This window comes from Micropterus dolomieu, linkage group LG01 (assembly GCF_021292245.1).
Source record: "Micropterus dolomieu isolate WLL.071019.BEF.003 ecotype Adirondacks linkage group LG01, ASM2129224v1, whole genome shotgun sequence".
NCBI classification, from domain to species: domain Eukaryota; kingdom Metazoa; phylum Chordata; class Actinopteri; order Centrarchiformes; family Centrarchidae; genus Micropterus; species Micropterus dolomieu.
Window position 1 is genome coordinate 53,783,473 of NC_060150.1, and position 12,158 is coordinate 53,795,630.

At 37.7% G+C, this 12,158-nt stretch overlaps 1 protein-coding gene across 1 annotated transcript; it reads right to left on the bottom strand.

Annotated features, from left to right (window-relative positions):
* On the bottom strand, nt 1-6,312 carry LOC123969974 (myelin-oligodendrocyte glycoprotein-like). The gene is made up of 5 exons (XM_046047783.1): nt 6,197-6,312; nt 4,835-5,173; nt 3,350-3,445; nt 3,054-3,155; nt 1-904 (listed from the first exon to the last, which is right to left on the bottom strand). The coding sequence occupies exons 1-5, from the start codon at nt 6,255-6,257 to the stop codon at nt 822-824; spliced, it is 681 nt and encodes a 226-aa protein (XP_045903739.1). The 5' UTR covers nt 6,258-6,312; the 3' UTR covers nt 1-821.
* Nucleotides 6,313-12,158: the final 5,846 nt, after the last annotated feature.

Genomic DNA, 12,158 nt, shown 5'->3' on the forward strand with positions numbered 1-12,158 from the left:
TATTCATTCAAATTTATTTCACGAACAAAGAATCAACAATATTTGCACAGTACACAACATATATATATATATGAACATAACACAACATTAAGGCTGAGAAAGAAATAAATAAATAAAGACAGATAAAACATCTTAGGCACGTGTTAGTGTGTGTTGCACTGCTTCATTGCACGATTGTCTTGCTGTCTATAAATAATGTTTTTCTTTATGTGTGCATCTGTACATGTTAGTTTGTGTCTGTTTTTTGTTGAGCTTGCTGTCCTGTTTATTTAAGCTTATTCTGTGTAGGTACATTGAGAGCAATTTAAGACCCGAGTCAAATTCCTGGTATGTGTCCACACACCTGGCCAATAAAAGTGATTCTGATGTTTAGGAAAGGATGAAGGCGGTACAGCAGCCGTACTGAAATGAATCCCCCGTTAACAGTAATGTTATGGAACATATGTAGGAACAGTCTTTCACTCAGTAACCATCTCTCCTGATACATTTCAACAGATGCACACTGTTAATGCCGTCGCTCCGTGACTCCCCAGAACAAAATGCTACTGTAAGTGTAGTCGTCGTAGTAATCGATACACATCATGTGTTAATATATATATACAGGGAATTGCTGCAAATATGGTCGCTGCTGTGAATGTATTTCCATGATTTTGGCGCAGTCCCTCTTCCCTCTAAACTTAATCATCATCAGTCCCCAGAAGTAAGGCTATTAGACATATAGAGAGAGAATATAAGCGTAGTCAGAGACGTTTGGTTTGAGATATTAAGTTCCATAAACAACATTTAACTTGATGTTTGTTGAGCAAAACAAGTTATCGGTCTCAGTCTTCATCCCTCTCTGTTGCTCCGGTCCTCAAGTTTTCCATTTTGAAGTTCGCTCTTCGGAGCGTCTTCTTGCAAATTTCTGAGAGAAAAATTTAAAAGTCAAAGAAAGTTGCTAAGCAGGAAGGCAGAGCAGAGTAATTTAATGATGTTGCTCATATCACCACAACATTAATGATATTTTCTGATATAAACATTAATCACATTACGGAAAATTGATGTTAAAAGCATCGACCTTTACTCCACCTGTTGTGCATCACATGATACTAAACTCTTAAAATATCACACTAACTCAGCTGAAGCCCTGAAGGTTGATTTGAACTCTTCCCCTCAAACCTGCAGTTTATCCTCCATCAGCTAAAAGAAATCTGATCAACAGTGATCACAGCTCACGGCTTCAAATGTTTCTATGTTGTGGTGGAAGAACTCACGTGATTTACTTGAGTAAAAGTACCATTACAACAATGTAAAAATACTTCAATACAAGTAAAAGAGCTGCGTTCAAAATCCTACTTAAGTAACAGTATTATCAGCAAAATGTACATAAGTATCAAAAGTAGCTCTGCAGTAAAATATCTCATTTATTATTGTGACTGAAATGATCAGATTATCAATACTGACGCATCAATGTTAGAGTTTTAAATAACATAGTGGCCCTAATATAAGATGATATTTTGTTCTGGAAAAGTTGTGGTTGTTTTATATTAGAGGACTAAACAGTTTCTCCGGCTCCTGAGTTTTGCATTAAGATTCTATTAAAACAGAAATCCTTGTCATTGGACCAACATATAAACAAATGCTGCCATCTACTGGTCGAGCCTGAAGTGTTTGACAGCAGTTTTGAGCAACACATTACTAAGCTTGTCCATTTATGTTTTAATCACATCAGAAATCTATTTTAACTCTAGAGATGCTGATAAAGAACCTGCTTTTATCTTTTCTCGCCTTCAGAACTCAGCTGCTCGGCTTTTAAAACAGAACCAGGAGGTTCGATCACATCACACTTCTTTACGTTGGCTCCCTGTTTGATTTAGGATTGATTTCAAGATCTTATTTGAAGCTTGAGATCTTCAGTCAGGGGTCTCCTGTCTCTCCCTGAGTCCAGGCTGAAAACTAAAGGGGACAGAGCTTCTGCTGTCGGGGCCCCGAGGCTCTGAAGGGACCTGCCTGAGGAAGTCAGGCTGTCAGAGTCTCTTCTTACAACTCACTTTTATTGGACAGCATATCCTGATTTTATCTGAGTCGCCTGCTTCTTTTAAAGTTTTTATCTTGCACCTCGTGTATTTCATCATTCACCGAGGTGTTTTATTTCTTGTGAAACACTGTGAAGCACTTTGTACTTTGATTTGACAAGTGCTCCATAAATAATGTTTATTATTATTATAGTTGTTTGTAGCGTTAATGTTGCTAAACTAGTAAGAAGTCAGTTTATAGCGAGTCTTGTAGAGCTAGTCTGGGCTCCGTTAATCCAGTTTAACCTCAGTTTAATCTGGTATTCTGACGTCTTTACTGGTGAAACAAACCATCAAGAAAATCTGTCACACAGCCAAGAGTGCGAGTAGACCACTGATAGACAAGCTACACAAATGTGGGATTTACTTTCTGCGTTAATGGAATTATTTCATGTTCCACTTTTAGACAAAAGGGTTCGAGGATGAAGACTCTCTTCTCTCCTTGGATTAAGATAAACTTTCCCAACAGGACGAGTGTGAAAGTGTGTTTTAGCTTCAAAAAGTAAAATGGCTGATGGAAAAGGGGGGTCATCATATATTCAGGAAAATACTTTAGTTTAGTCCAGTGGTTCCCAACCAGTCTATTTTTGGATTGTTATTTTGGATTATTAAACCTTTTTAGTCTTCAAACAGTTATTTAAATGAAACCATGTTAAAGGTTTAGAGGGGAAAAGTCAACAACTCATAGACCTCAACCTGACGAGGAGCCACATCAGTGCTTTAGCAGCCTTTATGTAAACAGGTCACAAGATACAAATGTTGTGATCCACTGGTTTAATAGTTAACAATGCATTTTGTTTTACAAGCTTTTCAAAGCTCTTAATCTGTAAAGTAACTAGCAGCTAAAGATGCTAAATAATTGTAGTGGAGTAAAAGTTATAAAAAGCATAAAATGGAAATACTCAAGTAAAGTACAAATACCTCAAAGTGTCCTTAAGTACAGCGCCTGAGTAAATGTAGTGATATTAAAATAGTGTAGAGCAGAAGTTTGTAACTTACTGATCTTTCCACGTTTCACCAGGATAAACAAAACACCGCCAGCAGCAGCAACAACAAGGATGGGAATGAGAGTTTTCCAGACTGCCTCCATCTCTGCAGCATCTGAGGGAAAATCAGACGGAGCTGAGGTGAGGAGGTGACGCAGTTTATAATCTGGTTGTTCATTCGTCTACAGTGAACTAGTCATGATTTAAAGAAAAACAAACGACACGCTGTCACACAACTCCTGCAGACAGATTATCTTGTAGAGAGAATGTAGAATAAAGTGTAACAGAGGAATCATTAAAGATATTTACTGTGATCGTCTGGCTCGGTCTCTTCTTCCTCTGGAGGTCCAGTTGTGCTGGATTCATCTCTCTTTGTCTCGTTCTGTTGGTCTTTTCCCCTCGTTTCTGACGACAGATACAAAACCGTTGAGGTTCTTTTTCAGATGATGGATACAAACAAACTTTTTATTATCTGCAGTTTCATTATATATCTGATAATTCTGGCAAGATTGCAAGTTTCATCTGCTTCATCATTTCTCCTGTTTTACAGGTTTATTATCTGTCCACATGCCCTGTGCCTGGGGCCTGTAACATATACATTATTCATTAGTTATTATATTCCTAAATTGACCTGCAGAGAATTAAACCACTAACTTTTAACACCACCAACTACGACCACCATGCTTCTATCACAGAGCAAGTCCAACTTAAAGGGTAATTCTGGTGTTTGTAAACCTTGAGCCCACTTTTACACAAATTGGGTGTCGAAATTACAAGTAGGTACAAAAAGTTTTGGAACCTGTGCAGTAGATGGTTTCAGCCGACAGCAGTGGCTGCAACATATTCATTCAGGACAATCGTGCACGTAAAAAAATTCTGCTTCTTTTTGCCACCGACAGGCTCAGACTGTTACATCAACACTTTCCTTTCAGTGCTATGAGGTCGCCCCACCGAGTTTACACTGGACGTACAAAGAAAACATTTAACAAAAGGATTCATTTTAACAGGATCTGAACTGTTGTTGGGTTTAATACACTGGGTGCTATGTCTGATCATAAAAAGGATCCCTGTGAGTGACTTCCTTTTTTTTTAACAAGAATCTGATGTCTCATTTAAGGACATTTACTCACTCAAATCTCGTGAGTGGCGAGTTTTTGCAGGAAAATGACAGAGTAAAGAGCGAGACTTCTGTTTCCTGTTAAAAACAAACTGTGTCAGCAGGAGTTCCTCGTAGGGATCCTTTCCATAATGTTGTCAGACACCTGTCTGTGGCTAAAAGAAGCTCTTTTTGTGGACGGAATTTTGACGGGCTCAATTCGCCTGAACTGCCGTCTGAAGTCATCTACTGTACAAATTCCAAACTTTTTGTACCTTCGGGTCATTTTCACACCAAAATATGTGAAAATAGGACCCAAGGTTTAAAACTACTGAAATGACCCTTTAGGTCTGGCTCTCTCTGGGTTACCTGGGTTCACTGTGCTGTTGTTTATGGTGTCATTAAAATGTACATGGACACCTAATAATCACGTTAAAACACAAAACTATAAACTGAAGCTAAAAGCTCTAGAAAAGTTCAGCCAACGTCTCAATGAAAGATCTCGACGCTGCATCTCCTGCTGCTCTGTATATATTTATACTGATCATCTCTTTGCACAAGAAAATCTTTCAGGATGAATTAAATATTAGATCAAACTCAGTGGAGTATTAAATGACTCAAATCAGGGCCTTGATTATGATGTCTAATTCTTACAAACCTTTTTAGTATCTGAAACTGTATGAACTCAGCATGCTCACCAACAGTGACATTAACAACACAGCTGGTCAACAGTCTTGAGATAAAACACTTGTACGGTCCGCTGTCAGCCAGCTGTACTGAGGAGATCTGCAGAGTCAGGATGCCTCTGCTCAGGTCTTCAAGGTGGAGAGTCGACCTGCCTTTGTATTGATCCATCCAGTCATTTGGATTTTCCTGCTTGCCTCGATAAGAGTACACCCCTTTGTTGAGGTCATCTCTTGTCCAATCAAGAGCGTAATCCACCACGCTGTGCGGGGGATTCAGATAACATTGTAGAGTGACCGTATCACCTTCCACTGCCTGGATAGTTGGATTTGGGCAAATGGCTCGAGGCTTTCCTGTGAAACAAACAAACATTTTCAGAGCTTGATCACCTCTGATCAGTAGTGCAACAAGTGCTAAAACTAAACGTGCAGCCTCCCCTCAGCCCTTTCCTCTCTTTTCAGTAGAGGACAGTCCTCCTACGCTGAATAAACTGATCAAAGCAAAGGTTTAATATGCTTAGCAAGCTTGTTGCCTACAGCTCTCCACACTGAACCACCTGAACCAGGAGTGACGTACTTAATACGATATTAAATGACCCAGGAGAAAATGTTGTTATTGTTATTGAGCTGCAATTAACAATTATTTTCATTATCACATTATCAGGAGATAAATTCTAGTAGTAAAACAGCATCCATTACAGTTTACCAGAGCCCTAAAATGACGTCCTCAAATTACTTTTTTGACCCGTGAACCATCTAAAAACCAAAATATTCGGTTTACTAATACAGAACACACAGAAAACAAGCAAGAACTCTCATTTCTGAGGCTGCAAATGTTGGCATTTAAATAAACTTATCTTTTCAACTGTTGACCAGAGAAAATTACTCCTTGACTTGTGATGAACTGATGTGAATGTTTGATGCACTTAAAAGTTAAAAGCAGACTAAACTGAGACCATATCTGCCGCCAGAGCAGAGTGTAGATGCGGCCTATATGACCAAAAGCTGATTGTGTTATTCTGGATTTATTATAATGTACATGGACACTTAATGATGTTAGTACAGGACAGTAAGGTTAAAATAACACCCTACACCAACATATGTGGAACATAGTGGTTTTTTTTAAAGCAGATGGTTAATTAATTAATTAATTTACAGTATCCATTTTGTAGAGGAAATGTTTGGGTCAAACTAACAACAAACAAACAAAAAAAGTCGTTTAAAGTGTAAACAGAGCTAAACAAAGCCAGATTAGTCTCATGTCATCATATAATAAGTACTAATGTAGATGAAGCAGTGTCCAAACAGTAATGGCGTATTAACGTTGACCAGTTTTAATTTTCCTTTTTTTTGACCGGAGTCGATGTTTAAACTTACCGGAAGCAAACGGTGAAACTATCAGCGCCAGTAAACAATAAGTTTCCAGAGTCACGTCCATTATTAAACTAACGTGGAGAGTAAAAGCAGATAAAGTTCCGGCGGTCCTTAAACACGGACTGGATTAATGAAAATAATTTTCCTGCAGGTTAAATTCCCCGCGACATGGCGCTACTGTAAGCCAATCAGAAGGGAGGAAGAGGGCGCCTCCATGTTGTAGTCCGGAGGGGGGCGGCTATTAGTTTGTCGCTGAAACAGGATCATTAAATAGATTCATACTCAATTTATTTTTTATACTTTAACAAATATACAGTATATTAATTATCTGATCATGGGCGACATTTATTATATTTATTTTGGCTTAGTGGATTCACTGTCACACCCCTATCAGAATGGAACAGTCGAGAAAAACTCTTTACTTCCATTATTGCTCTAATTTTACTTGTTTTATTCTACTTTTCTATTGAAGAAAGAGATAATAATAGATTTTACTACATATAATGTTACAGTATGTATGGGGATAGCCTATATACCAGCGGAGTAATAACGTAATGCACAGCGGAGTGTAGGGAAGGCAGACTTAAAAAATATTATGAATTCTCGTAATAAAACGACTTGTTTCTCTAAAATGTCAGAGAACGCAGATATGTGAGAGCAAGGGCGTCACTTTGTGTTGAAAAGTGGTGGAGACATAGGGGCTCAGATTAGGGCTGTGAAGAGACACTTAGCGACGAGAGACATCATGATACACGACATTAGGTTCAGGAGAACGAGATTAAAAGTTCCTAAACCGTATTTTAAGGATATCCTCAATGTCAAGATGTGCGGGGGTCTGTGGGAACTTCCCCAGGAAATTTTGATCTTTAAACACTTGATTTCCTGCATTCTGGTGAAAGTTTCTGCCAATTGGTGAAAATGTTTTTATTTATGTGAAAGGAAACACAAAATTCAGGTAGCACATTATTTGTACAAAATATATAAATATAACAGAATATAAGTGAGTGCAGCTCTCAGACATTCTGTGCTGCTTCAGATCGGTTTCTCCTGCAGATCAACTTTTCTCCTGTAAAATCATCATTCATTTATCATTGAGGTGAAAAGGTGAAACAAGACTCAAAAGAGGAGAGAAGTCTAATGTGCTGCTGACTCAGCAGGGATTTTATTATATTAGAGAAGTTGATCTAAAGGAGAAATTTCAAATCTTGCTCAGGGCTCAAACTCGGTCAGGACAGGCCCTGATGTGGCTTGGTATCAATATCAATTCAGTTGTGATGTCCTACAGTCAACATTAAATATTCAGAAGTGGTCTGTCAGTATTTTGTTGTTCCTCCAATTCAGCAGCTGTAAAAAGTAGACACTCAATGCAATCAGTTTTTTTATACAGTGCCTTTTGCGTCACCAGTACAAATCAGGTTGTATTTGGTCTAAATTTGTACAAATACTAGTTCCATTTGGTTTTTTATGTAAGGGTAATTCTTATTAATTATGATTACAATGAGATTGGCCTCTAAGTTGTTTTATTTACATTTTAAAAGCTTTGGTTTAAGAGGTACTATGGGATTTTCTATTTAATCAAATGCTGTTTTAACTGTTGTACAGAAATTAAGGTTTTGTGTTTATCCCCAGCGACCACGTCCACCCTGTTGAGTTGCCTTCCCTTTAAGTGGAAAACTTTGTTGTCTTTTTTAGAGACAGCACTCTTATTAGGTGACATCACACCAGTGCAAGGGAATTTAGCTGTGTGATTTTCTAGCTCTCTTACTGTCTGATTTTGACATTTTTATTAAGTCAGTTTAATGTGTTTGATCATAACGTGTCCACCCTGTTAGGCCAAAGTTTTGAGGAGATCATCAAATTAACTAATTTCAAAAACGGTTTGTGAAAAACATATAGATTCCTCATCTAGTACTGAAGGTCATGCTAGCCATTATGCTCACACAGGCAGGTAAAAGGCTAACTTTAGCTCAAAATGTCCACCCTGACATTTTTATAGTATATACTGGCGTTTTGCTAATAGACCTCTGTCCACCTTGTTATGTTGGTATTTTTCCTTCATAGTTTATTGAAATTGGCAAATATTAAGTGTATATTTGTATTTACATTAATATATATATATAAATAAAAAGGGATTGACTACACAGGCAAGAGACAGAGTAATTCTTATAATAATTCACTTTTCTTGAGAAAAGAAGTGGAAAAATACATCCCCCTTTTCATTATGTGAGCTTGTTTTACTCATTATAGGCTTGCCTATGCTGTATAATATTTTATTGTAAAACAAATATCTAATAAGAGTGAGGGACATATGATTTCTATAAAAATGTAGTTTTAGTAGCAATCCTACCCTGAAAACACTTTAAACAGTTTAAGTTTAAGTCCTTAACAGGGTGGACATTTCCCATGTGTCACATGTTTATATATCTATATTTAATACAATAAAAGGTGCCTGAGCTTGACCAATATGTTTTTCATAAAGTTAGATATATACTTTATATAATAGAACTTTAAAATATAGGTAAATCAACTATTTATTTATCCCAAGTTATGAAGTCCAAATGGCACCCTCTAAAAAACCCCAAATGACCCAAATTAGGTTTTTTAAGACTCTCAGCATTGAAACTGTAATGCAACGAAATGATAAAGTCAGCTGGGTTGTATTATATAAGAAAAACATTGCTAGTATTGAAGTATTTCATCACCCCTGCACATAACAGCCCATCACTACTGAACATATAGTTCCATCTACATATAATAATATGTAAAATAATCACATGAACCCTCCTTTGGAACAACCTGATATAAAACTGCTCCACATTTAATTAAATAAAATAATAAACTGACAGCCTAAAATGAAGTTAGATATTTACCTGGTCTGAAACTCGGGGAGCTCTGCACATGCTGAAGGTTGACAGTTTCTTGCAGAGGATGTCTCTCGCGCTCCTCCCCCTTCATCTAAACCCCGCGCTGCTCGGGGCTCCGGAGGATCTCATTGGCTGAGAGGGGCCGCGGGAGTTTCAATCATCTGCTTTTTGGCGCGCTAACATTTCCTGCGACATGTTTTGTGTTTACCACACAGCTCTGTCCACATTTCCTGACATTGTCACCACTAGAGGCGTTTCAGCTAGTCAGCAACAAACCGGTTTTCACTGCAAAAGCATCAAAAATGGAAACTAAAACACAGGATGGAAAATATAAAGTAAGAGATTTATATACTTTCAATTGGCCATTTTTAATTCAGAGACACACAGCTTATCAATAACATGTAATTACTCCAGACTGCTTTGGAAAGCATTTTAGATACATTTCACACCAAAACTTTAACTTAACATTTAGGAAGTTTTGTTTGTTATTTTGTCAATACCTAATATACTATTATGCAACATCTACATGCTAACTATTATTGTATGTATCTATTTTTCTGTTATCTATTGATATTTATAGTATTTATTGTCTATAAGTGTTCATACTTTTTATACTTATTACCCAAAATTGGCATCTACAGATTTGCCCCAAATGACATTTTACAGTACTTGTAGGTCTCCTGTGAAAATAGATCAATAAAAATCTCTACATCAGTTAAGTTACACCTAACTTTAAATCACTTTTACTGCTGCTTCAGTTTCAGGGTCCTGGTTTTGTGCATATAGTCATAACTTGCTGCAATGGTTCTCAAACCTTTTCTGTCACGCTCCCCCCTTCAGCAGCCAAAAAAAGTTCAGGTGACTGAAATAAACAGGATTCAGGTTAACATCAGAGCACTTCTGTTTGTTTAAATCACATGACATATTCATGCAACTTTAGATCCGCTCTATATCCACAATCCCCCCCATGCTCTATTAACCCGATTAGTCCCAGTTTGATAACCACTGGCTTCTGGGGACACTTAATAACATTAACGATGGCTCTCTTCTTTTTAACACCAGTGATTTTCCCCTACTATGACAAGTCAAAACGTCCGCTGTGAGAAAGGGTTATAATGATCGCAATGACATTTTATCGGAGTAAGTAAATATTTTTGCTCAAGTATTGTGGTGATATTTACCAGTTACAGTCAGATTTTACACTAAACTCCTAAATAAAGTTCTAATTTATCAACAACAACATGTAATAGCACCAGTCTGACATGACCATAGAGCCCAGACAAGTTACAAGTCTAGTAAAATTTAAGAGCATTTCTTTGTGGTTCTATTGTCACTTTTACTTCAGTAAAATGATTTCAATGCTTTTTTTTTTTTTTTTTTTTTTAATAAAATCACTGCAAGATCATTAGACTAATTAAAAACACAAACTAAAGCAGGAGGAGAAAACAAACAGGACAAGCATCGGGTACCCTTTTTCCCCCATATTTATTTGAAATTATTTCAAATGATAAAAACATGGTTGATTAACATGAAATGACCACACGGCTTTTTACTCTCAAGAGTGGATAAAGGTGAGAACAGGAGGACTCAAACGTGTCGGGTCACCTGCGTGACAAGGTGAGTAGGCTGTACATCCAGGACGTGCGGCTCCATTGTGTGTGTTGACGTTGGCATCCGTCACCCACGCCCACCTTCACTACAGTACCCGATCTTTACATCCCCAAAATGTTGGCTCGTTGGCAAAACCTCACACACATCCACTCGGCTCATTCACCTGCCGCCCCACCCTATGGCCAAACATCCAGAGAAGTGCGACAGAGAGGCCGCTCTATCAGACCAAAAGCTCGCCGACTGGAACATCGTTATAATCATCTCTCTTTCCTATATTACACGCTTTTTACAACATAAAAATAGATCAATAACTATGATTACCATTATTCCTTAATGTAAATATACAATATTTATTGCATTTTCAAATAAACTTGTTTCTTATTTTGTTGTCATCAACTCCCCCCTAAAAAAAAAAAAAAAAAAAGAAGACAAAAATAAAAAGCACTGGTACCGATGGGAGTGACAACAGATTTAGGTTTGTGTAAGGCAAGGACCAGCAGGAGGCGCTGCATCACTGAGAACGAAGAATATGACCTGAACAAGCATTTGCTTGTTGTTCATTTTAGTTTGACTATGATGTAAGTAGTGTTTTTAAAGTCAAGCTTACAGAAAAGTAAAGAACCTCCATCTGCGTCAACAGTTCTCCGGCACTTAAGTGTTGCTTTTTCTTTTTTTTTGGTTAGCTTCTACAAACTACAATCTGTACAAACTGCTCCTTGCATAGCAATTGAACATTATATCATCTTTCTCTTCTATATAAAAAAAAAAAAAAAAAAAAAAAAAAAAAAAGGGGGGCCACAAGCAGCAAAAGTATAAAGATGGATTCTGAACAGAGCTTTCAGACCGACGACAGAAAGTTGATAAATGATCCCTTATATAAAAAACACCTCCAAAACTCTGCACCGCAAACCTGCAGCTACACCATCTACACTTGGTCCAGTTCACAAATAATAATTTAGTGTTCCGCTGTGGAGAAACATGCTGGCTGTGTGAACTACAGTTTGTCAGACACATAAGGGAAAAGATTAAGGGATGAACACCCATTTTGTGATTCTAGATTTTTATGACTATAATCCTGATCTCAGGGTCTTCTGTTTTAATAAGCATCATGCACAGTGTCTCGGTTCAGCAGTTAAGCTTCCGTGCAAAATCACCTGAAGATGGATATAAACACCCCCAAACTACAGGAGAGAGGGGGAGGTACAAACAAACATGAAAGTCCCTGTCCAAATGTAAAAATAATCGACCAGGCAAGGCTTCTGTCATAACTTGGCACGTTTTCCAGTAACGCATTTTGTTCATGATCAAAAAGAGTCAATTGTATTTGGGACATACACGGAAACTGTCCTCACTCTGTGCACTTCATTTGACTCCACCTGCTTTTGGCACACACTCACACAGAAATTCAAACAAACCCTCACCTGGCACTAGCTGGAATGGCTATTTAAGACAAAATACACCCCCCCCCCCCCCCCCCCCCCCCCCCCCCA

Excerpts from the sequence above, each read along its gene's own strand:
- LOC123969974 (XM_046047783.1), bottom strand. The coding sequence starts at position 6,257 with ATGGACGTGACTCTGGAAACTTATTGTTTACTGGCGCTGATAGTTTCA. Across the intron at positions 3,156-3,349 it reads GACCGAGCCAGACGATCACA|ATGCTGCAGAGATGGAGGCA; the intron begins GTAAATATCTTT and ends ATTTTCCCTCAG. Across the intron at positions 905-3,053 it reads GGTGAAACGTGGAAAGATCA|AAATTTGCAAGAAGACGCTC; the intron begins GTAAGTTACAAA and ends TTTTTCTCTCAG.